The sequence below is a fragment of the Balaenoptera ricei genome, chromosome 5, assembly GCF_028023285.1.
Source record: "Balaenoptera ricei isolate mBalRic1 chromosome 5, mBalRic1.hap2, whole genome shotgun sequence".
Classification (NCBI taxonomy): domain Eukaryota; kingdom Metazoa; phylum Chordata; class Mammalia; order Artiodactyla; family Balaenopteridae; genus Balaenoptera; species Balaenoptera ricei.
In genome coordinates, this window is record NC_082643.1 from 9347852 (window position 1) to 9374916 (window position 27065).

General features: G+C 40.7%; 2 protein-coding genes across 9 annotated transcripts in view; one reads left to right on the forward strand and one right to left on the reverse strand.

Moving 5' to 3' along the window:
* HERC3 (HECT and RLD domain containing E3 ubiquitin protein ligase 3) overlaps window positions 1-27065 on the forward strand; it is a 513145-nt gene that overhangs the window by 214475 nt on the left and 271605 nt on the right. The window lies entirely within an intron of this gene.
* FAM13A (family with sequence similarity 13 member A) overlaps window positions 1-27065 on the reverse strand; it is a 340455-nt gene that overhangs the window by 36706 nt on the left and 276684 nt on the right. For all 8 annotated transcript variants that reach the window (XR_009503212.1, XR_009503211.1, XM_059922406.1 and 5 more), the window contains 3 exons: window positions 20451-20640; window positions 7830-7906; window positions 7406-7448 (listed from right to left, as the gene is read on the reverse strand). Coding sequence is in view for 6 of the 8 variants with exons in the window: in XM_059922406.1 (XP_059778389.1) it covers window positions 7406-7448; window positions 7830-7906; window positions 20451-20640 (310 nt within the window). In the remaining 2 variants the exon portion in view is untranslated. The remainder of the gene's footprint in view (window positions 1-7405; window positions 7449-7829; window positions 7907-20450; window positions 20641-27065) is intronic.

Consider the following 27065-nt stretch of genomic DNA (forward strand, 5'->3'; position numbering starts at 1 on the left):
TCACCTATCACGTGTGTGTGTGTGTGTGTGTGTGTGTGTACACGTGTGTGTGTGTTAGAACCTCATACAGCAAATAAACATTTTCTCAATAAAGATCTCTAATAATTGTTACACTTAGAGACATATAAAAGGGAAGAATATAAGAAATACGATTCCATGCTGTAAGTATGGCACTTTCTTCACGAGGAACGTCTTTGAAGCCACTGACCAGCAGAGGAGCGGACGTGCATTTTCCTTCCGGGCAGAGCTGGGATTGAAGTGGGACTGACATTTAGCAGCTCGGTGCCCTAGCTGAGCCACTTCACTCCTCTGAGCCTCCGCTTCCTAATCTATAAAACGGCATTAAAAACACTAAGCTTGCGAGGTTCCTTTGAAGATCTGCGAGAAGGTATGCAAGGCCTCTGGCATGGTGCCTGGAGCACAGACACACAAATGGAAGCGATCTCTCTTTTCATTATTATTAGGCACCGCAGGAGGATGAGTAAAATATTGCTACACCTCAAAATGCTCGGGAGAGGAGTGGGAGATGAGGCATAGAAACTGCAATTCAAGGTGAAACATGCGACGACAGGGCGGGGCAGAGTCTCAGACGCCTTATGAAAAATGACTGGAGAAGAGAGCCACTTGCGTTCCCATCGTGGATTGACAACAGCGTTTGGGGGCTGTGTGGGCCAGAGGGGCTGGGAAGGAGGGCACTTCATACAGAGAGGAGGGGGAGCAGAGGCGGGCAGGAGTGGGGGACGGTGACCACAGGAGACACAAGGCTTGGGCGCCGGCCCTCAGCACCGATGACGAGGGGGTCGGAGGAGCAGAGGCTGGGCTGCCAAAGGTCCTGCATACTGGGCTAAGTGTGCATTTTACCCTGGGGTAGATAATGGAAAGCCACTGAAGGATTTAAACAACCGACTCCATGGAGAAGTGTGCGTTTTCCAGGCTGATGCCTCGGGCGTGGGAATGCACGCTGCCGGGAAGACCCACAGGCCTCAAGCCGGGCTCACAAACAGCCAGCACCCCCTGCTACACCAGTCACTGGCTCTGCCCCCCCTGTGTCCCCTCAGGGCACTCAAGAGTCCTGCAGTGCTTGACACGACATGTATAAAATCCCCCAGTTCCACAAACGCACAAGCTAATTTAAAACGTGCACTTTTTATGACTGCCACATCCAAATTAGCACCGACCGCAAAGTAAGAAAATTAAAATTAGAACATTCTTCCTTAGTTTTTTCCTCCAGAACGTATGGGTTTACTCACTCCTCCAACAACAGTGGGTTGGTGCACCCGCTCTGTGCCGGGCTCTGTGTGAGACATGCAAGCTGTCTGCACGCAGGGGGCTGGCGTTTAGCGGAGCAGGTTCAACTATGCTCAGTGGAGCTCTGGAAACGCGATTGTGGTGCGAGGCCACAGCAGACCACCTTGTGAACTGGTGAGCTGCCCCTCACGGTGTTCGAGTAAAGTCTGGGAGTCAGAAATGCAGGAGAGGGATCGATTACCGCCCTGGGTAGGGTGTCGGGATAGACAACCTTGATAGGACTCTATTATTCTAACAAAGAGAATCAGGTCGAAATTGTACTAGTTTATTCAATTATAAGAATATATATCACATATTATATACATATAACAGGGCTGTCTATTATATGTCAGGTGCTAGAGACACAAAGAGAAAATTTATTTACTCATTCATCTAAGAAATAATTTGTGAGGGCCTTCCGTGGGCTTGACAGTCTTTTAGATGTTGGAGAAATTTCAGTGGCCCAAATAAAGTCTCTGTCCTAATAAATCTTGAAGAAGGGGACAGTTAATAAAGAAAAAAAAAGTCAGGTAGTGATATGGACATGGAGAAAACACAGCAGGGTAAGGAGGATGATGGAGGTTATGGGCCACGGCCTGCTTTTTATTGGGTGGCCAGGGACAGTCCTTCCAATAAGGTGACATGTGAGCAGAGACACGAAGGAGATGCTCTTCTGTGGGAAGAGCATTCCAGGAAGAAGGAAAGCAAGTGCAAAGGCCCTGAGGCATGGTCATCTCGTACATGTTGAGGAACAGCAAAGAGGTCCCTGTATCTGGAGTCAAGCAGAGGCCGGTCAGGGCCGTCATTTATGCGTGTTTAGAACGTGCACCGTGCCATATATAACGGGATATCATTCACACTGCAGACCTACGTTAACTGACATGAGCTTCTGGACCCCCTGGCTGATCTGCCCAGCAAGGGAGGGATGAGTCCTACATAAACGCACAAGAGCTCGCACAGCCACGGACTCACCTGGCAGGCCTCCCTCGCCAGCGCATCCGCACACGTGGTCCTGTGCTGCTGCGCTCCGAGCAGCCCCCGAGGCTGCTCATTCACTTGCCTGCTGCATCTGGAGGCCTGGTTCCCAGTTTCTGGCCCCGCTGATCTCTGAACCAGACACAGTCACCTTGCCTGTGGTTGCAGAGTGGGCTGCTGGTGTGGTCCCACGGTTTACAGGCACATGGAGCTAAGGATACTGCTCGGAGGCTATATAGGCTCTACAGCAATACACTAGCAAAAAGACTACTCCTCCTTCAAATGTTTGTCAGGCTCCTCTGGGTGAGGCACCTCACCAGGTTGTTTCCCACTCTCTAACAGCGCTTATTTAGAGTACTGTGCCTGTCTACTTGCTTGTCTGTTTCTCCTACTAGATCATTACTGTTAAAATGTCAAGGACATTCTTAAATACCAAAATATTTTTGGTTTCAACTTTTGTTGTTTATACAAATTGTATCTTCAGTTAAGTCAGGGTAAATACATTCATTTCACACGTATCAACTCAGAGGTCCTTGTGCTGTGATGTCACACACTAAACCCTTGTCCAAAATGTGGTACCATATGAAAACATGCTAAATATTCATGTAATGAAATAAACTGAGGGACTGGCTCTTTGGAGAGACGATATGGTATGTCAGATATGGGTTTTAGAGTAAGAGACTGGAGTTCAAAAACAGGGGACCAGTTGCAAGATGTTCCATGAGTAAAACTTCTTTGTACTTGAGATGCTTTTTCTCTCATAGAGGAACAAAACTTCATAAAGTTGTGAAGATTAAGTGAAAAACACGTAGCGTAAAAACAGCTAGCCCGTAATAACTGTAGAAGAAATGCTAATTCCATTTATACGCTACCTCCCCTTCCCATTCATTCATCTGGCAAGTGTTTATTGAACATGTACTATGTGCTAGGTACTGGAATTAAAGGGATTAACAAGATAGGGGATTTGGTGTGGAAGGGGTTCACTGATCACGTAAGTGTCAAGTCACATGCATTTTATAAAAGAAAAACACAGGGTGCTAGAGGGCAAATAAGAGAGAGCTCATTTTGCCTGGGGCCGCAGGTGACATTTCACATTCAGGTGAAGGAACCATTAACTACTAGCCCATCCACCTGAGCCCCGTTAAGACTTGTCCCTGTCTGGCTGGGCCCGGCTTCTTCTATCCTGACTTTATTGATCCTGCTCTTTCTCTGGCATCAAGTCGCTGGTGGATTTTTGTTCTACCCCTTCTCCCTCCCCACACAGGATTTGGATAAGCAGCGTAACCACTAGCTCACCAGAGCGGGGCAGGACACTATCAGTGCCCTGCACAGGAAGAAACCACACAGAGTTAACAGACGGGCCACATGGAAGTATAAACATTTACTGTTTGGCTTGACAATAAAGGAAAAGGAACATAACAAATTCCCCAAATTCATCTGAATCACGAAGCTTCTGTAGCCCTTTCAAGACTGGATGGAATTGGAAATGAATCTAAACAAATAGAGCTTTTAAATTTTTTCTGGTTCTGATATTAAAGCCAGTAACAAATCCCAAAGCTTCCATGATATACAGTGAAGCTGAAATAACAGTCATCCATTTCATAAACACTTGTTGACAGGGATATTTCAGAATTTATCTCAAACCTTCTCAGGGCAAATAAAAGCCTGCATTTAAGCTCTTGTGACAATTCATATTAATTCTTACGCTTGATTAGAAAGTCTTATCTTCTCTCCTCACTTTTTTTTTTTTTTGAAGCAGGATAAGAAAAAGGGAAATAGTCTTTTGTTTATTATGAATGTCCTGTTTGTTATCAAAGGTATGCTTCTAAGCTCTTTTAAGCAGTAGGCTTAGAAAGCATAAAGAATGTAAAAATATCTTGAAAGAATTTAACACTTCATTAACCTTAAACTTCTGACTACAATGACCTCTTCCAGGTAATGTAATACCCATCCATGTACTTAATAATTTTTACATGTTTTGCTTTTTTCACAAAAAGATTAAGTATAAGGTTATAACTTTACTCTTCTGGATTTTATACGGAAGCCTAAAATATTTCCACAATAGAAAATAACTTATTGAAAGGAATCAAATTGAAGCATAAACTCCATTGTAAACTGAACTCTGAAAATTTTTCAGTGTTATCTTTCAGAATCTAGAAATTGCTAGTTTTAAGGACAACCTCTCTCCTGGATACTTCCAGTTGTCAAATGAGTTTAAAAACAAACAGAACAAAGTCTTTGAACTCCACAGGCTCAGGGAAGAGGGGGCTTAAGCTCTTGCACATGTTATCCTATTTCATCCAGACCAAACGGTATTTTATTAAAATGTCAGCCTTCCAAAACTTAGCGGAAGAAATCATACTTAAATTTTTGACATTTTGAAGTGACTCTAACGCTTTTTCCCCATTGCCAATGTGTCACTAAACAAATTTTAATGAAAACCACATTAAGAAATTCAGATGACATAGAAATGGAAAACTCTCATTGACCATCCGAGATCTCAGCAGACTCTGTTTTCGGATAAGATTAGTTGTATAATTAAAAGAAAGTAAAAAGACATGCAACGAAGTATAGGCCCATGTTTACTTTTCAATACATGCCTTCAGACAAAAACACACTTAGGGCTGCAAAATGATTATTTAAAAAATAAAGTCACAGCTGTGCCTGCATTTGCCTTTGAGCAGCGGACTCTAAGCCAGCCTCTCTCTCTACCTGTGTATCCCTCGGAGGAGCATCTGTGAAGCTGAAGGTTAATGTTCCTCATTCTGATGAAAATACCAGTGAAAGAAGAAAGACCAAGCACCTTTCTCCAATAGCTGTCATCTGCTGTGTTACCGTATATGAATCTGGGCGTTTACAAGGAAAAACTTCAAGGGCAATATTAATGAGGACAAAATCTGCCTTAAGTGGAAAATGAAATTGGAAACTTTATCATATCCATTCATAGTGGGCATGTAAATTTTAGCATCTCAATCTGATGCTATAGGAGACTTGAAAAAAATAACAAACAGAATTCTACTAGGGGTAACCAACCTCTAGACTTCCTTTCCATCTCTGAAATTTAGGAATTAGTGCGATATTATCAGAAAACCAGATTAACTATTTGGGTTGTATAAGTTCTAGAAAGTGCTCCATATATTAAAAAGTAGGAAATTATGATAGACTGTAAACAAGGGAAAGAGGTTTAAAAATGGAAGACAGATCTTTTCACAGTCCTTCATTAATAATAAAATGTATTTCTTTCAGTGAAGGAGACACATGCCATCACAAGTAGAAACACAGTCCTAATCTTGTGGAGTGATGTCTTTTTTCCCTCCTTTGGTACAGTTGTGAAAGAAAGATGACACAGAGAGCTTAGTCTGGATTCTAACTCACTGCCTAATTTTATCTCCTAGCTGAAATTACCATGATTACAATGATTATTAATAGTGAGTGCTTCAGGAGTGCCAACAGTGGGCTAGGCGCTGATTGGTAAATGCACATGCGTGACACAAGTAAGAATAGATCCTGGCCCACGGAAGAAAGACTTGAGATTCTTTCCCCGTGATGCATCCTCTGCTGTGGGAGCTGTCCACAAAAACACCAAGGTAAACGGAGTTCAGCACGCATTTTGTTTGGGTGCCACTTGGAATTTATGAGTTAGTTATGTAGTTCATCCACAAAGGCTGCTCTCTACCCTTTTATCTCCTAAATGATAAGAGGCATAAAAGGGAATAACTGAGAAGACCTCCCTAGGAGGCTGGTAAAGCCATTTGCTTTAAAATCAGGTTCAATGGCGTGATGAGTAGGTGCTTGCTGTGAGCAGAGGAAGACAGCAGAGAAAGGAGGAAACAGAAGGAAACTAAAACAACACTACCATGGGGACGCTGTGCTCTGAAAAAAGGTGACTAGAGACAAGGAAAGAAGGTCTGCTTGTTGCCTGGGTCTCAAGGAAGGAAGCATAAAGGAGTTGGAAATAAGCGATGAAAGCAGTGGCTCAGAAGCTGTAAAGTCAAAAAGAAGCAGCTTCCCTTCCCTTCGTCTGGCTGCGTTAATGAAGGAGTGCACGTGAGAAATTGCATAGAGGAGATATGAGGAGTCTAGGACATTGCAGAGGCGGGGTGTCAGGTGGCCATTCATTTCTAGCAATTTTATGCCAAATTCTACATGAGTGGGCATTTTTCTAAGAAGGGGGTCCATAGCTTTTGAATTCTTAACTTGCTAGATTGGAAAACTTTATGGAGGTAGGAACTGCAGCTGTTATTAAATCCCAGCTCCTAGCACATTACCTGCACATAGTAGGACTCAATACATATTACTGAATAAACCCATCAGTGAGTTAGGTTAGTGTCCAAAAAAGATTAACAATCACTGGGTTAGAGGGGAAGTTCTATGTATAATTAATATCTCAAGAGTCAGAATCCAAGGACAGGTTGAGAAATGCTTTAATTCTTGCCAAAAAGAAAGCTGATAATAAGATTGAAGGTGCAGTTGGAAGCATGTGGAAGTACTGGATTACATACACATGCATGAATGAAAAATGAGGCTCAGCACATTGAATGGAAGCCAGCGTCGGGAGCAAAGGAAACCAAATACTTGGGTCAGCAAGGCAATGCCCCCAGAGGACAAGAGGAAAGCCAGGAAAGTCACCGAAACTTTAAGATATAGACCACAGAAGGGAGTTAGATATTTTTTCTCTGTTGTCTACTTAAAACAAGACACAAAACTCAGAAAATGAACTGGATTTAATAACTTGAATTGATTTTATGTTAATTTGAAAATTAATGAGATCATCTCTTTGACAAATCCACTAAAATTCACTATTTATTTTAATCACTTAAAAACTGCATGAAATCATGGAAAATAAAACTAGTAGCTTTGGCTTTTTGTTTTGTCTTATTTTATGGAAAACCTAAGGAGAAATCTCCATGCTATTAAAGTTTATCTTCACAAGCAAAATGAAAGAATTTAAAAAGCAAAAGAGTGGAGTTCTTATGATTTCTCAAGGAATCTTCACATCTTGGCATTTGTCTTTCTCACCAATCACAATCCCGTCACTGAATGTCATCACCCCTTATTGGTAAGCTAATAATACTTCACACTAACTCTCAAGAATGTAGGAACAGACCTGTCACAGTCAAAATCTTACTTGTTAGCAGCTCACCTCAAAATGCTGGGTCTGTCTGCCGTCGTTTTCATTTTCTTTGCTACAAACAAAATATCATAAAATGTCATTCTGTTTTATAACAATGCTTTTCATTCACTGAAATTATGATTTCATTTATTTTAGAAGCTCAACAGCTCTAAATAAAATTCTTATGAAATTCAAAAAACAAAACAAAAAAATTAATCAAAACGAAACAAAACTAGAAACAACACAAAACACGAATATGGTTATCTGCCTTTAACAGCACCATGGTAGATTTTTCCATTTAAACATTTTTCCTCGCTATAAAATACTGTTGGTAAACATATAGTCCTTTAATTCTATTCTTTTTAGTTCTTACAATGCACATTGCACTAAATGAAAAAAAAAAAAGTCTATTCACATTCTTATAAACAGTGTAAGGAGAAAACTCTAAAATTACCTTCCATCGGACATCAGTTCAACATCATCAGGTCCAATCCTTTCATGAGATGGTGTGGGATTGAGACTTTCCATATTCTGTAACAAAACGAACCATTAGTTGCCCAGTAGGAATGGTAAGAGGTATGCAACAACAGACCCTCCTTTCTTTAAAATAGAAAGAGCAGATAACAAGCAGATATTACTTTTAGTCATCAGAGTCCTATCTTTAAAATTATGACAGTTTATTATACACCGCTGGCATAAAATTATATGCTGAACTTTACCATTCCATTACAAAGATATCTGATAGCAGCATAGAAATGGTCATTGTGGCCTATAACGTTCTTGTTACTATCCACATTTTACAGCTAAACAGAAACAAAACCCAGACTCTCAGAATATCAGGGTGGCATTAGAACTAGACTGGAGGAATCTGACCTCTAATGTAATCAGAAGCCAATGTAACATTCATTGCCTATTTAACATCTTTTCAGTATATATTGACAATATGATCTGGGGTAGTATGTAGCTTATATCTAAGCCATAAAATATCCATAAAAAGACATGGAGTTAACTTGAGAACCTCTCTTTCTGTGATATTTAATGTTAATCTTTATATTAGCCAAGATGGAAAAAAAATATAAACACGAAACTTACTTCAAATAGCGTGTATTTCAGGCTCACCAAGAGGGCTTAATGCTTATCAGGAGGTATATTTGTAAGGTTTTCTGACTGCCTCTGTAAAAACGGCCAACAGTTTCTAAATACAACTCAGGTGACTGAGCACAGAGAAAGTAAGCCGTCCCCATGCAGGAAGATTACAAATATGCAAACAAGAGCTCGTTTACATTCGGTAGACCCAAATACAGAGCTGCCTCGGAGATTTGGAACCGAATTTCGTTGAACTCAAAGATTCATACCTGCATTAAAAGACCATTAAGCACAATCCATGTACTCTGTTATCGAAATAAAGAACACATAGTGAAGCAACATGTATTCATCTACATGTTTATAATCTCTCCTTATGAAAAGCCCGTTGGAAAGTATATCTGATTAAGGTTCACAATGATCCCATGAAATTGACATATATAAAAATCTTCACAAAATAAGCATATAATTAGAGTGGATAACTAATCTTTGGCTTGGTAATGGATAAATATTTCCTATTTATGGTGGTGTGGCCAACTTGTCTGGAATTCTTAAAGTTTAAAACCCTAGGCTCGGGACTTCCCTGGTGGTGCAGTGGTTAAGAATCCGCCTGCCAATGCAGGGGACACGGGTTTGATCTCTGGTCCAGGAAGATCCCACATGCCGCGGAGCAACTAAGCCCGTGCGCCACAACTACTGAGCCTGCGCTCTAGAGCCCACGAGCCACAACTACTGAGCCTGCGCACCACAGCTACTGAAGCCCGCACGCCTAGAGCCCGTGCTCCGCAACAAGAGAAGCCACCGCAATGAGAAGCCCGTGCACCGCAAAGGAGAGTAGCCCCCCCCTCGCTGCAACTAGAGAAAGCCCGCGCACAGCAACAAAGACCCAACGCAGCCACAAAAAACAAACAAAAACCCTAGGCTCCATCAAGAATAAAAACAAAGGGAGACAGCGTACCATAATAGCTATCATGGTGGCTTTGGAGCCAGAATGTTTGGGTTGGAATCTTAGCTCCACCATTTACCAACTGTAAGACCCTACTTGACTCTCGGTTTCCTCATCTGGAAAAGGGGGATGGCAACAATACTTAACACAGGGTGGTCATAAGGATTAAATGAGATAATACATGTAAAGCATTAAAATAATACCTTGTACTTTTAATGAATAGTAGCTGTTGTTGTTGATGTAATTATGACTTCTAAAACTGTGAAATCTCCAAGGAAATATTTTGCTGCTATTTGCCCACAGTTAAGGTGATGTTCTAGAAACTAGTAAGAAAGTGTTTGCGTCTGCCACTACTGCACACCAATTTACATGTTTAGATAATTTACACAGTTAGATAATTTTAGAATGGATCTGAGAAATTAAAAAAAAATTATAACCACATTCAATTATACTTACATTTTTATACCTCTAAAGTTTGAGTTAGAAGAGGCCTCTCTAAAATGGCTCTCATTAAGCCAAAGCGTAGTTGCTCTTATTACCTGAATGTGATCTTCCTGATAGAGGGATCTATCTATGACAAAGAATCTTTGTTCTCATTGGTAATCTTCAATAGAGTATCAAAATCTTTAGTGTAAGATCTAGTGCAATAGCATTAGGTTTTCCTGATGCTCTGAAACATGAATTCCTAGGGGAAGCACAACCCTCTACCTTCAGATCACTTTAAAACACTGTCAATGAAATACATTTATAATTACAGTAAATACAAATGACTATTTCAGAAGAAATAAAAAACCTTCAGGTTGAGGCTAAGAAATATTCAGAAAGAAAGAAGAAAAAATAAGCCATAATATTATTATATAAATTTAAAGATACTTCAGTTAGAAAAATGTTAGAAGACTGATTTTTTTCCAAAACAGAAAGAACCAAGATTTAAGCAATATAGGTTTTGAGAATTATAGAAAAAAGATAGCTATGTTTTACAATAGAAAGCTCTGCAAAAAGCAGGTGTGAAATGTGAGAAATTTTAGCTGATTTCCAGGGTTAAAACAAGTAGTAACTTCAACTCCCTCGCCCCCCCCCCCCCCACTTTTTAAAAATGTTTGATCTGTGTGTTTTAGAACTCTCCAAGGACCTGAGTTTTTAATACATGTAATTGACAAAGGATGACTTTCAGTATTGTTCAGTATTCCTCTCTAAAGCTTTATAATAATTCCAGTTTTCAGGTTGTCCTCCACATGTCTGAGACTAGTGAATATTCATAGTCTGCTTTCACCAAAGCAGCACGCAAGTACACCGTGTTCCTTTGCTAAGGTAGTTGGGTTGCCCCTATACCTTTGAGAAACAGGAATCTGTGAAGAATGTGTTTCATCTGGCAACCTACCCTCATTTTTTCAGAAGGAAAATAATAAAGGTAGTGAAGATCCAGGAGTAGTGTAACAAAAGTACCTATTACCATGGGTGCAAAGCATTTTATAGATTCTAACTTGCATCCTTCGCCTAAGGGTTTAGGGAGGGAAGGTTAAGAAATAGATCAGCCATTTCCCCACTTGACTGAGATGGGGGAAGGGGAAAATGGAACGTACAGGTCAAAATATTGGCTGAAATGTAGAAAGCTTCCATTGTAAGAGAAGTATGCTACTGGACTTTCAAACGCTCTGTAGTTGTTAATAGTGCTGGTCTTATGAGAAACACTGACTCAATGCCTTTTGAAGGCTTTAAACTGTTTTATGTCCCAAACACTTCTCTAGGTGTGGTAAAAGAGTAGTTCATTGATGTTTTCATTTATTAAAGTTGAAGTAATAGAATTCTTATTAAAAATAATGTCATTGCATTAACTTAATTTTAATTAGTCTTCTAAAGTTAGGATCTTTTAAAGGTAATAGGTAATTTTAAGAAATAGCAAAGAACAGATTACGTCTTTATGTAGAATTTGATAAAATTGCTTTTAGAATTGCATTAAAAAAAGACAGATAAAGCCTAGTTCTGCTTCATAGAAGGCCTACCAGTGACTTTCAAAACACACAGATTTTCTATGATATAATTTACTTGGACAATTTTTGGGTGTCAGAAGAAACTGAATTTTAAGAACCACTCTCCTCAATTTATAAAAATGACCTCAAGTCTATAAAGAGCAAAAGCTTTGAAAAAATTAGCTTCAGACTGTGGAATTTATTTTCAATTTTTTCCCCTGGCCCCCTCTCTGTTTTGGCGTTGACAGCTCGGCTCAAAACTTGTTTGACCACTGAAGCACTTGAAAACACTTGGAGCAAAAACAAATTTGTCTTCTAGAACTATAAAATGCTGACAAAGCCTTTCTAGAGGACACTCAAAAAATGCCTTCTCTCAGTATACAAACAGCTCCGTCTGAAGGCTGCGTGGAATAGTGCTAGCCAAAACAAGTTCATTATTCTAACCTTGAGCTCTAAGGGAAGGTACGTGATATATTCTCATTAACAAAGGATTAATGGCAAATTTGAATTTCTTTCTGTATCCTTCTGTTTGATGTTTTATTATGCTGAAAACTGCATACATTAATCCACATTCAAAAAGAATTCCTGGCACCGTAAGAGGACACCTACGGAAGAGCCGGCTAGCTGTGCACCCAAGTCCGTTCCACGTTTCTCGCACAGCAATGCAGGAGCCACATGCCCATCGACAGCGTATCCACAGCCCCTCTGGCAGGTAGACGGGGCCATGTGACTGACTTCTCTCCGACAGGATGTGAGAAGTGGCATGTGTGTTTCCCAGGCCTGGCTAGTAACCTGCCTCACCAGGTTCATGCCTTGACACTCACTTCTTCTCTCCTCTTGTGAGCTGGAACGGAGAGGAAAACCGCGAGTGCTCTGGAAGCTACTTGCTGAAGACGGCAGAGAGGCAGTTGGCCTGGGTCCCTGCAACATGGCGTGGAGCAAGTGCTGTAACTCTTCTCCTGAGCCCTAAGCTGCTTTAGATCGTCATGGGAGAAAGAACTTTTACGGTGTTCGAGGCATTGCATTTTGGGTCTTTTTGTTACCCAAGTTACCCTAAGCTATATGGCAACCATTCCTTCGCTCACTTTTTTTTAACACATTTTTTGTGAGTGCTGAGCTATGCTGGGCACTGGGGTACAACGGTGGATGGTGAACCGGCCAGACACTGGGCCCTGCCACTGTGACTTATGTATTTTGGTTACTGCTCCAACTGTAGCTTGTTACACTTTTAATATTATCTTCATTTTTAAGATGGGTGCTATCTGAATAGCCCTCAGCACCCTTGGACCACACAGGTGCCAGAGTGACCCTTTCAAAAGGTACTTCAGAAAATGACTTTTTTTCTCTTTAATCTTCAAATGGCTCCTCATCTCACTCAAGGTAAATGCTCAAGATCTAAAGATGGCTACAAAACCTCAAGGGATCAGGCCCCTTGCTAGGCCTCTGACCTCATCTCCTACAACGCTCCTCCCTCAACTCTGCTCCAACCATGGTAGCCTCTTGTGCATCCTCAAAAGGCTAGGGCTGTTCTCCCTCCACCTGGATAGTCTCTCCCCAGATATCCTGATGGCTCACTTTCTCACCTCGTCCAGGTTCCTGCACAAGCACCGTTCTCAGTGTGGCCTGATCTGAGGACTCAACCTGTGCAATGCCAGCTCTTAACCTCCCATCCATTTCCCATCTTATTTATCCTGCTTCACTTCTCTCCACAGCATGTGCTGCCATCTGACTATACGTTGACTTGTTTCTTATCTGCCTCATCCTTCGAGAGTATCAACTTCAGGATGGCAGACAGTGTGTCTGTTTTGGTCACCATTTTGTCTTTAGTGCCTAAAATGGTGCTGGTCATAGAGTTAATTGTTGTATGATTGAAGGAATGAATCCTTTTAAATCAGTGGTTCAAATGGTGGGGTTTTTTACATTATATTGACACCACTCAGAGAATCACTGTCATGTAGTTTTGGACAGGAGTTCTTGCTGAGTTATGCTGCATTAAAAACACGAGCTGAAACTTTCTGCATTAGGTAAATTATTGTTCCTCAGCAACAGATAAAATGGTTTGGAGGGGGACAGAGGGGAGAGTGGAGGTGTGAAAATATGCTGGGTGGCTGTCCTGATATTCCAGAAGAGTCATAAAAAGGGCCTCAGCTATGCGATGGCAATACAAAGGGAAAAGGGGGACATATTTTTAAAGCAGTCAACTAAATTTGACATATGACTGAAAAGTTGGAAGAAAGATTGGGAGTAAGGAAAAGGAAAGGACTTCAAAAATGACTAAGAAGATGATGACCTGATGAAATCAGATCGGTATACTGAGTGACAAGAGACCAATGAGGAAATGAAGATGAGTTTGACCTTCACATGTTGACTTGGGAGGACTATCTAAGGTGAGCTGCAGAGAGCATCCTAAATGTTGACTTCTAAGTCCTCTGTAGAGAGGTGACATCTGACACCATGGAATTAGAGAAGCTCTCTTGTGAAGTGCTGATGAAAAAGAGATATAAGGCAATTATCTGCATAACATTTACATCTAAGCATGTTTTGCGGAAGATCAGCCAGTAAAGGACACAGTAAAGAAGAATACAGTCATTGAGGTAAGAGGACAAGGAGAGGTCAACATCCTGGAGGCCAAGGGAGAAAGAGTTCTGAGAAAATGAGAGTATCAAGCACCACAAGGACTTGGGGAGGTCAAGGACCAAGCAGACAACAGCACAGAGGTCTTAAAAGACCACTTCCAACCACATGTCCACCCGGCGACACAGAGAAAGTGGTTTCTTAGAGAGGTCTCTAGAGGGGTAGAATTCAGATTACAGGGGTTGATGAGCAAGTGTGGAAAGAATCGGAAATGCAGATTGTTCAAAATTTTTGATGGCAAAATGAAGGGGAGAGATTGGCCATCAGAGCAGAGGGAGGAGAAACGAACTTAAATACGTCCTGCTGTCAGTCTTTCCTGCTCTTTAGCACATTTCACTGCACTTAAATCTCACACAAAACCAGAAAGAGATATTCCTATTCCCATGTTGCAGACGAAGTCACTGAGGCTAAGTAACATGTTCACTTGCCATAGCTATTCAGTGATAAAGTTACCACCGAAATTCAGGTCTGAGTGTAAGACCTATGCTCCTTCCTTGAACCCTGCCTATGATTTCAGAGGGTGTACGCGACATTAAGTAGATGCTGTTTATGAATAAGAGAGCTACTAGACTATGTTTTTTTTTAATATATTAAATGTAAGGCTTATTATAGAATTAGTATAATCACACAAAGAATATTTGGAAAATATTCTTTGGGAGTAACAATTGCCTCTAATACTACCACCACTCCCATAATGCAATCATACAATCGTTTGAGGTATATTTGTCTTTTTTCCTAGGAATGAACATTTAAATATATACTTATATACATATATTCATGCATAAATGCATGCATTGTATATACTGCTTCATAACCTACTTTATTTAAAAAATCTATTTATTTATTTATTTTTGGCTGCGTTGGGTCTTCGTTGCTGCATGCGGGTTTCTCTAGTTGCGGCGAGCAGGGGCTACTCTTTTTTTTTTTTTTTTAAAGAAATTCACGTTCTTTTATTTATGACTATGTTGGGTCTTCGTTTCTGTGTGAGGGCTTTCTCTAGTTGTGGCAAGTGGGGACCACTCTTCATCGCGGTGCGCGGGCCTCTCACCATCGCGGCCTCTCTTGTTGCGGAGCACAGGCTCCAGACGCGCAGGCTCAGTAATTGTGGCTCACGGGCCCAGTTGCTCCGTGGCATGTGGGATCTTCCCAGACCAGGGCTCGAACCCGTGTCCCCTGCATTGGCAGGCAGATTCTCAACCACTGCGCCACCAGGGAAGCCCAGGGGCTACTCTTCGTTGCGGTGCGTGGGCTTCTCATTGTGGTGGCTTCTCTTGTTGTGGAGCACGGGCTCTATGCGCGTGGGCTTCAGTAGCCGTGGAACGCGGGCTCAGTAGTTGTGGCTCGTGGGCTCTAGAGCGCAGGCTCAGTAGTTGTGGCGCATGGGCTTAGTTGCTCCACGGCATGTGGGATCTTCCTGGACCAAGGCTCGAACCTGTGTCCCCTGCACTGGCAGGCGGATTCTTAACCATTGCGCCACCAGGGAAGCCCCATAACCTACTTTTTTTTCTTTTTTTTAAATTTTTATTTATTTATTTATTTTTTATTTATTTATGGCTGTGTTGGGTCTTTGTTTCTGTGCGAGAGCTTTCTCTAGTTGTGGCAAGTGGGGACCACTCTTCATCGCGGTGCGCAGGCCTCTCACTATCGCGGCCTCTCTTGTTGCGGAGCACAGGCTCCAGACGCGCAGGCTCAGTAATTGTGGCTCACGGGCCTAGTTGCTCTGCGGCATGTGGAATCTTCCCAGACCAGGGCTCGAACCCGTGTCCCCTGCATTGGCAGGCAGATTCTCAACCACTGCGCCACCAGGGAAGCCCCATAACCTACTTTTAATATTGAGGGAGAGTATCGTGGAATCCAAGCTCCACCACTTATGTGTGACCTTGGGCAGCTGTTTAATCTCCTGTGCCTCATTCTCCTCATGTTTAGAATAAGAATATTAAAAATAATAACTACCTTATGGATTATTGGAGGATTAAAATTGATAATACATGCAAAGCACTTAAAATACACTTTGCTAAACATTTTTCACTTTATTACATAGTCTTCAGAACCATAACTTTTATTCGATGCATAATGTTTTATTGAATTGACATACAAATGTTACTTATCTGGTCTCCTACTTTTGAACATTTAAATTGCTTCTAATTTTCCATGATTATAGATACTCACGTGGTGAGCAAATTAATACTTACAGTCTTTTCCATATTTACAATGATGTCTCTAGAGCAGGGTGGCAGAGGTAGGATTATTAGATACACTGCGTGACTGAGTTACAGCTTTTGATTCAAACTGTTAAATTGTGCCCTAGAAAGAATGTTTTTAGAGACAGAGACATTTTCTGGGCTGACAGAAATAAGCCAGTGGAGAGGAAGCAATGAAAAGTGTCTGTATGAGTGAGTGAGTGAGTTTGTGTATGTGTTTGTGCACGTACATGGGGTGGGGAGATGGATGTAGAAAACAGAATTTCCCAGGATACTTAACCTTAGAGTTAACCTTAGAATTTAGAAAAACCACTTTACCATTTGAGCAGGTGAGAAAATAAAACGGGTGGAGATCTAGAGAAATTTTGAAGCAGGAGTGAGGGAAGCTGCTGAAACACAAGCTGGCTCTCTTAGCTCTTCAAAATAAACCAGGGGGCAAGGTTTCCTTCTGAGCAAGGCTGAAGAGCACAGGTGTGAGCTAGTAGTGCCAGGAGAGAGGAAAAGGTTTCCCAACCTTTGCAATGGCAATAATTAGAGATAAGGCAGAGCACTCGAATGCCACTCACTAATTTCTGAGCTCTGAATTATCTGTAGTCTCTTAGTCTCTGCTGGTCTTGGCAGCCCCGAGAGGAAAAAGGATAAGGGAAAGTACGCAGACAGTTCCCACTTTAGAGATTCCAAATTTGCAAGATGCTTTTTTAGGTCACTTTGGCTGTGTTGTGGGCTGGTGAGATCACTGTGACATTATCACTCAAACTCTTCAGTCACTCTCTTCTCATTTTCTCTGGAAGATGGTTTGCTCCCATCCCTCCATCAAAACTGCTCTTACTGAGTGATCTCCAGCTTGGTAATTCCAGTGGCTAAGCGTTCAGTCTTCTACTCGGCCAATCATCTGACCTTCTCTTTCCAACTCGAGATACGTGGTTCACTTGGCATTCAGGACACCAAATACACTTCATTTTTTTCTACTTCGCTGGGGTCTCCTTCTTGAGTCTCCGCTACTGGGACCTTGGCACCTCCCCATCCTTTACACGATCGTATGCCTCAGGGCTCACGGTCCCTGAGGCCACTTCCCTTTTCTGTCCATCGTCGTTCCCTCGGTTATCTCATCCAGAACACTGACTTCAAATAGCCTCCGTCTGCTGCTGACTCCCATAATGCATCTCCAGCCAGGATACCCTCCCTAAACTCGCAGAAATCCAGCTGCTTTCCTGCTGTCTCCTCTTACATATTTGACGGGCAGCTCAATCTTAACATGTCCAACACTGAACCATGACATTATCACCCAAACTTCTGTCTTCTCCATCTCGGTAAACTGGCCACACAAATCTTCTAGTTGCCAAAAAGCCCGGAGTCATCTTTGACTCCTCTGTTACTTTCACACCCCCACAGTTACGTAATGTCAGGAAATCCTGGCAATTCTATGTTCAAAAATATATCCAGAATCCACCTATTACCTCATGACTACTGCAATACACCGCTCCAGGAGGACCCATGCACATGTTAGTCAATATGAACAACGCCCCCTAGACTATCGCACTGTGCAGCCTGCAAGGGAATACGTGCTGGCTCTGGTATCACCTTAGTTCACACGAGCATCAGCGCAAACCTAGGTTATGGCAAGAGTTTCCTAACGGGTTTTCCTGCTTCTTGCCCTTGCATGCTTACTGTCTATTTTCAACACAGCAGTCAAACCAAATTTCAGTAAGTCACATCACTGTTCTACCTGGAACCCTCACATGGATTCTCATCTCACCTGGAGTAAAGGCAGAGTCCTTAACAACAATCTAGGAGGCCCTCCTTAATCTGTTCTCTCCCCCCTCCAACGACCTCTTTCACTTTCCTCATTCTCTTCTAACCGTAACAGTATCTCTGTGGTTTCTTGAACAGTCCAGATGAGTGACTGTCTTGGGGTCTCTGCAACCTGCTGTGATAGTATGGCTTGTTTCCTTACTTCCTCTAGGTCTTTACACTCAAGTGTCAAATTCTTGGGAGGTCTCCTCTGACCACTCTCCTTAAAATTGTATCCCCCGCCCTCTCACAATTCCTATCCTCATTTCTTGTTTTATTTCTTGCTTAACAGTCATCACTATCTAATATATTTTATGGTTTACTTTTTTTATCTTGATTTTGTCTGTTTCCCCTACTGGAATGTAGGCTCCGTGAGGGCAGTGATTTTTGCTTGTTTGTCTCACAGCTGTATCCCTAGATTCTGAAATATTTCCTGGCACACAGAAGGCATATAATTATGTATGTTTTTCCAGCTATAGAAACAAAAGTCTAGTCGGTGTATAAAGAACTTGAAGTGGGAGAAGGTTTTGGAGGAGAGTGGGGTAAAGTAAAAATAGAAGGTTAAAAGTAAGTGGGAAGTTAAGATGCACAACTGCACTTTGGACCAGTCTAAATACTAGTCAGTGCTATGTTCCCTGGCTCCTTGCTTTGTGGTGACCTGTGAAGATGAGATTTAAAATGAATGGAATATGAGAGTCAGAAAAGATCTTTGAGAATACCCTCACTTCACAGATGAGGAAGTTTTGCTTCTGTCTCAGTTGTGTAGGCGGGGTTTTAAATTATTCATTGCAACAAAGACACGGTCCACCTAGCTCACTTATGTTAACATGTGACCTGCATAATCCTGGAATGCAGAAACTGGCAGCTAAGGTGGAGACAAACCCTTTCACAGAAAAAAGACCACAATGGAATTAGGGTCTCTCCTCCAGATGTTTTTAAACAAAGACGATGTCCATAGTTTTAGCAATCACACATATTCTAAGGAATAAATGTACTTTCCCACTTTTATTAGCTATTACCACCTAGCTAATTAAGATACTATTCCTGGTGGAAAAAAAAAATATTGATGAGTTAAGTTCATTTTAAAAGGGATTCAGAGAAGTACATTCTTCTCTGAGAAGCCAAGTGTCAGACTTTTAGTCACTGTAATTCTCTTCGGCAGATAAACAAATCATGGGCCAAATAAAGAGCTAATGGAGTTAGTATCATTTAGTTTATTAAAAGTGTTACTTTTCCCCCAAATAAGAATTAAGTTAGTGTTAAAAACCATTTAATGTGCAAGGGTTCCAAAGCTTACATTCTGTAATGGGAGAACTGTGTCAGACACGGGTCTGAGGTGGATGATTGCCATTCTAGCTGATCAATTTATTTCTAGAAACAGGGTACCAAGACATTTGGAAGAAAATGGAATAAACATGTTTCCCCCAGATTTGTATTTATGCATATTTTATTTAGGGAATAAAACTGGGAATCTTCTCTGAGCATATGCAGAAATTGACAATGGGAAAATGAGTGGCCCATAAGTTTTGCTAAATTTACAGAAAACCCAGCATGGAAGTAAAAACTGCTCAGAGATAAAGCAGAACAGAGGCTTTACACATTGTAATAATGGATATTACCTATTACCTAGTTTTATTAGGGACGCTAGTTCATGTTATATTATAAAATTCATCTTCAGGTTTTTTTTTCCTTTTTCTTTTTGGTTAAATTTCTTCAAACTACAGGGAATTAGAAGACAGACTTTTGTTCTCACTTTTCAGAGAAACTGAAACATACACAAAAAAGGATGACATATATTTATAGTTAAACTGCGTAAATGTTTAGGTATTGACTAAAACCACCTGCAATAACTTATGTATCAAATTAACGATCCAGAGTTCAGGTCTGAGGTAACCGTGTAGGAGACTAATTTTTTTGTTTCTGAGTAATACGGGAAAAAAAACTATTTATAGTGTACAGCTTTGAAATTAAATTTCTGAACACAAAGAGATTTCTGAACACAAAGACAGTTGACCCTCTTCCTGTATGTATTTTTCTTTCACCTCACTTTAAGTTCATTCACTCATTTTTTTTTTTACCTATTCATATAGACAGGAACAAATAAAACGGGGGAATATAAGGAAAAATGCTTTGACCATTTTATTCCAAAAATAAAATTTAAAAATGCTCAAAAGAATGAGAGGAAACTCAGACCGATTTCAATAACATGGAAACCGAGGTACGTGTAGCCCCTTGTTCCTTTGGCAAAATGTAATCTACCTTGGACTTGATTCTAATATTTATGAAAAAGAAATACGTGTGTATACTTCGTAGCTCTAAGGTCTTTTTCAGAACTCATGCTCTGTAATTCTGTGAAACTCCACATTGATATTTTTTTACAAAGCAAGGAAAAGAAGTGTGATAGTCCCTAACTGGCCACAAGTAAAAATTTTACGGAAGTATGCACTTACCACAAGACTATCTTGATGTTCACTGAGCTCAGAAAGTTTGCAACTGGATTTCTGACGTTTCGGTTTGCCCCTTTCTCCAATATAACCAGAAGTATTTTCATGTAATTTTTCCGCTTCATGATGAGCATTCAAAATACATTCATCAAGGTTGTTGAACCCAGAAGGAATATTTTCTTTGTTGATAAGTCCCCTTGAATTGAAAAAAGATTTAGCTTAATTTTACTTTAAAAGGTAAAAGGGACATTTAAATGACATTGCCACTGCATCACACAGAAAGTCAGAAGAGTGCTTGGAAATCCCAGGTTGCATCTTTGATCAAAATCTGAGCAGAATACCGCTCCTGAGACCACTTGGTGCCGAATATATCACATGAAGAGAGAAATCATTCCCAGAGGCAAATTGGCAAGGGCTACGTCTCCACCAATGAACAGCTTTTGCGTTTGTACCGAAAGTAATCTGTATTCAAATCAGGAGAATAGTGCAAACTTACAAAGACATTTCCCATAATTCATAGGTTTTATATAAATACACACACACACACACACAAATCTTATAAAGTAATATAATGTATGAAGAAAAATCTGAAAATGAAATATGTCTTTTTCTCCAGAATGGAACACTGATTCTCCCAATTGAGAAAGACACTTTAGCACAGTAGAAATGCATTAATACCTAAATCTGATTGCATTAGATAATCTTGGTAGAAATAGTATAATAAAAACTATGGAATACAAAGCATTTTAACTGAAATATGGATTCATTACTTCCCAGTACAAGTTTCTGGATGTAAGCTTATAACGAGAGTTCCTTCGTGACTTAGTTTTAGACATTTTAATTACAGAATTTAATTCATTTAATGCTCTTGAAATAGTTTTCCTTAAGTATTTTAACATTCCCTTTTAAGAGGTTTTCACAAAATTAAATTACTTAGCAAAATGTTTATCCTTTACTACATCACAGAACAAATTAAACCATCAGTGCAGCACCATGGCTTGGTCAGGTACAAATAAATGAGACTTTATACGCTCCCTCATGGTGTGACCTTAAAGGTACCTCCCTGCAGCTAGAGGTTTTCATACTAAGTGAAGTAAGTCAGAAAGAGAAAGACAAATACCGTATGATATCACTTATACGTGGAATCTAAAATATGGCACAAATGAACCTATCTACAAAACAGAAACAGACTCAGAGACATAGAGAACAGATTTGTGGTTGCCAAGGGAGAGGTGGGGAGGTGAGGGATGGAGTGGGAGTTTGGGGTTAGTAGATGCAAACTACCACACATAGAATGGATAAACAACAAGGTCCTACTGTACAGCACTGGGAACTATACTCAATATCTTGATACAAGCCATAATGGAAAAGAATACAAAAAAGAATGTATATATGTGTGTAACTGAGTCACCTTGCTGTACAGCAGAAATTAATACAACATTGTAAATCAACTATACTTCAATTTAAGAAAAATATATAAAGGTATCTCCCTAGGGCTTCCCTGGTGGCGCAGTGGTTGAGAATCCGCCTGCCAATGCAGGGGACACGGGTTCAAGCCCTGGTCTGGGGGGATCCCGCATGCCGCGGAGCAACTGGGCCCGTGAGCCACAACTACTGAGCCTGCGTGTCTGGAGCCTGTGCTCCGCACAAGAGAGGCCGTGACAGTGAGAGGCCCGCGCACCACGATGAAGAGTGGCCCCCACTCGCCGCAATTGGAGAAAGCCCTCGCACAGAAACGAAGACCCAACACAGCCATGAATGAATGAATGAATGAATGAATGAATAAATAAATAAATAAAGGAGTTCCTTTAAAAAAAAAAAAAAAAAAAGGTATCTCCCTAAACACCCAAAGCTGTTATCTTGAAATAAATGAACTCCAAAGAGTAAAAATAGATGACCATATTTTACTATCAGTTCAATCATATCCCCAAGTGAAAGATAACATTAAATATTTATTCTGCAATTTAAATTCATATCCTGTCTTAGATAGGCTATCATGGAGGCAACATTATGAATTAAATATTATCATAATATTTTCAAAGTTATATTACCTTTGGTGATTTTTAATACTCCATATTTAATTTAGTCTTATTTTATACAACTTTTAATGTACAAATATGTAGATTTAGTAAAATTATATAAAAGATGTATGTAACATTTATAAGAAATATCCTAGGGCTTCCCTGGTGGCGCAGTGGTTGAGAGTCTACCTGCCAATGCAGCGGACGTGGGTTCGAGCCCTGGTCTGGGAAGATCCCACATGCCGCGGAGCGGCTGGGCCCGTGAGCCACAATTACTGAGCCTGCGCGTCTGGAGCCTGTGCTCCGCAACAAGAGAGGCTGCGATAGTGAGAGGCCTGCGCACCGCGATGAAGAGTGGCCCCCGCTTGCCGCAACTAGAGAAAGCCCTCGCACAGAAACGAAGACCCAACACAGCCATAAATAAATAGATAAATAAATAATAAAAAAAGATTGACACCCAGTGCCCAAATTTAAAAAAAAATAAAAAAAAGAAATATCCTAAGTATAAAATAATTGAAGACATGAGGAAAAGTTGAGAAGGACTCACATGCCGGCACATATACAAACACGCTTAAATCTCTCCCCTCCCTGCACTGAGGCCAGTGCCTTCTGTGGATGGTAGATGAGTTTGGTCTCAAATTCACAATCATTTGTTTTACTATTTAAATTTGTCTTCTTCTTTCTCTTCATATTTTCCCTAACTCCCGGGGTATAAATCCAATTGTAATTTTTTAATGGAGGAGTTTTTAGGTTTGAAAGTTGTTATGGACTAAACTGTATTCCCCCCAAATTCATATGTTGAAGCCCTACCGCCAATGTGACTGTATTTAGAGACAGAGCCTCTGAGGAGGTAATTAAGGTTACGTGAGATCATAAAGGTGGGAACATAATTCAAGAGGACTGGTGTCCTTAAAAGAAGAGGCAGAGACACCAGAGAGCACAGCAGAAAGGCCATGTGAGGACACACTCACTGAGCAGGCACCGTCAGCAAGTCAGAGAGGTCTCAACAAAAGCCAACCCTTGGGCTTCCCTGGTGGTGCAGTGGTTAAGAATCCGCCTGCCAATGCAGGGGACACGGGTTCGAGCCCTGGTCTGGGAAGATCCCACATGCCGTGGAGCAACTAAGCCCGTGCGCCACAACTACTGAGCCTGTGCTCTAGAGCCCGTGAGCCACAACTACTGAGCCCACGTGCCACAACTACTGAAGCCCGCGCACCTAGAGCCCGTGCTCCGCAGCAAGAGAAGCCACCGCAGTGAGAAGCCCGCGCACCGCGATGAAGAGTAGCCCCCGCTCGCCGCAACCACAGAAAACCTGCGCACGGCCACAAAGACCCAGTGCAGCCAAAAATAAATAAATAAATAAGTTTAAAAAAACAAAACAAACCCAACCCTGTCAGCACCTTGATCTTGGACTTCCAGCCTCTCTGAACTGTGAGAAAATACATTTCTGTTGCTTAAGCCCTCTAGTCTGGGGTACTTTGTTATGGCAGCCTGAGCAGATGAATACAAAAGCTAAAAATTATTTTTAGAAATTAAAAGACCAAGTTTATTTTCTAATCTTTGTGAATACTGAATGAATGACTGGAATAAATCCTGTCCAAATAAATATACGAAAATCTGATCGTGCCGTTGTGCTCAGGTGGAAATCCTGTTCTCAAAGGAAACTCTTTGCTCTTGTGTGGGTGAGTGCCTCTCACTGCAGTGCCCATGTGACCATGAGAAGCACAGGTGCACGACTCCTTCCCATGACATTGCGACAGGCTCAATCACACCCGAAACACTGTGATCTGACCTGAACTGAGATCTCGGTGGCCTCTCACTTTCACTATCTAGATCTTAGTTTTAGTTTTTCTTTGTTTCCGAGTTTCCTCCTCACCCCTACATACACACATAATGTTCTAGCAATACTGAACTCTTCATTATTCTAAGATAGCATGCTTTTCTTTTTACTTTGCAGTAGGAATTTAATATTTATATAACAAAAGATATGTATCATTTTCTAGTTCACTGTGTTTTGGAAGATTGAAACCATTTTCACCTGTCATGCCTTGCTTTTCTTTTTAAACAAAAGTTTATTATGAAATTTTCAAACAGAGAAAAATAGAGGGATGATCGCCATGAATTTCCTTATATCCATCACCAAGATTCAACATTCCATGCTCCTGGCAGATGGTTAATTTTTTAATAAGAAGTAAACTGAACCCTTTTACATAATGAATACAACATTCCTTAAACTTTCACATTTTGATTGTAACAAATAATAATATAAGCCTGATAATGTTTCCTTATGAATTGAGACAAGAAATCATGTGCCCTAAAATGAAGTATTTATGGTCTTTGTCCTCTACATTGCTTATTTAAAAAATCTGCCGTGATGATATTACTGCAGACTTTATTGACTCTTTAGTCTCACCTTGAAATGTGGTGACTGTTGGCTTAAAGGATATTTTTTTAAATGGTTGCAGCTCTAAGTTGTTAAAGGCAAAATAACAGATCACAGATTTTTATTTTTCAAAACATTTTAAAACCACTCCATATGGCTAATAGCTTTGAATACAGTAAAGTCTAGCTTTAATCTTTCCTTATTTTTTAAGCAAAATCTGTTGGAAATCTTAGATGACAAGTCAATTATGTATAAGCAAACACTGAGAAAACATACTTACTTTAGGCTATAATAATGATTCTTAACTTTTTCACAACTGACACCATGTTAGTGCATCTCCTGGGGACATACCTTCATGGGGGCAAAAGTAGCAGATCTAGCGCTCTGAGAGATAAGGTCCTTGTTCCTCCAAAGCTGTGGAGAGCTTATAGAGCAGCCATTCAGTACGGGCTGAGAGTTCAAGAAGAAGGACTATCAAGACACGATAGTGTCAGGTTAGGAGGGGCCTTATGACCAGGAAGGTGAGGCCAGCAAGGACCATGTGAAAGGGACTTCTGAACGCCCAGACTACACACTAAGGAGAAGCGTCAGGCGAGACTGTGAGTTACTTCTGCTATAAACAGTTTACACCCCAAGATTCTTTCACTCAATGCACAGCTGTGGTTTGACCACAATGAGTGGCCAGAATGAGCGGTGAAGGAACATCAGAGAAGAAAAATGAAGGGAAAGGCTAGAGCTTCATGGATACGTCTTTAGATGATTAGTCAGACTCTACCATTCCCCACCTCCTTTTGTTCCCCTGATGTTGATATTGAAAAACAATCAAGGTAACTTACACTAGAAATATCCCCAGATGTGGGAAACTGTATTTAAATTCTGCAGGAGTGGTTACTCTGTGTTTCATATTTCTCTCCCTGTCTAGCCCCTGTTCACTTTTTTAAAAAAAGTTTTTATTGGAGTATAGCTGCTTTACAATGTTTCTACTGTACAGCAAAGTGAATCAGCTACATGTATACATATATCCCCTCTTTTTTGGATTTCCTTCCCATTTAGGTCACCACAGAGCATTGAGTACAGGTCCCTGTGCTACACAGTAGGTTCTTATTAGTTATCTATTTTATACATAGTATCAATATTGTATATATGTCAATCCCCATCTCCCAATTCATCCCATCCCCCTCTTCCCCCTTGGTATCCATACATCTGCTCTCTATGTCTCTGTCTCTATTTCTGCTTTGCAAATAAGATCATCTATACCATTTTTTTTAAGATCCCACATATATGCGCTAGTGTATGATATTTGTTTTTCTCTTTCTGACTTACTTCACTCTGTATGACAGACTCTAGGTCCATCCACCTCACTACAGATAACTCAATTTTGTTTCTTTTTATGGCTGAGAAATATTCCATTGTATATATGTGCCACATCTTCTTTATCCATTCATCTGTCGATGGACACTTAGGTTGCTTCCATATCCTGGCTATTGGAAATAGTGCTGCAGTGAACATTGTGGTACATGTCTCTTTTTGAATTATGGTTTTCTCAGGGTATATGCCCAGTAGTGGGATTGCTGGGTCACATGGTAATTCTATCTTTTAGTGTTTTAAGGAACCTCCATACTGTTCTCCATAGTGGCTGTATCAAGTTACATTCCCACCAACAGTGCAAGAAGGTTCCCTTTTCTCCACACCCTCTCCAGCATTTGTTGTTGGTAGATTTTTTGATGATGGCCATTCTGACTGGTGTGAGGTGATACCTCATTGTAGTTTTGATTTGCATTTCTCTAATAATTAGTGATGTCGAGCAGCTTTTCATGTGTCTCTTGGCCATCTGTATGTCTTCTTCGGAGAAATGTCTATTTAGGTCTTCTGCCCATTTTTTTGATTGGGTTGTTTGTTTTTTTGATATTGAGCTTCATGAGCTGTTTGTATATTTTGGAGATTAATCCTTTGTCAGTTGCTTCGTTTGCAAATATTTTCTCCCATTCTGAGGGTTGTCTTTTTGTGTTGTTTATGGTTTCCTTTGCTGTGCAAAAGCTTTTAAGTTTCATTAGGTCCCGTTTGTTTATTTTTGTTTTTATTTTCATTACTCTAGGCAGTGGATGGAAAAAGACCTTGCTGTGATTTATGTCAGAGAGTGTTCTGCCTATATTTTCCTCTAAGACTTTTATAATATCTGGCTTTACACTTAGGTCTTTAATCCATTTTGAGTTTATT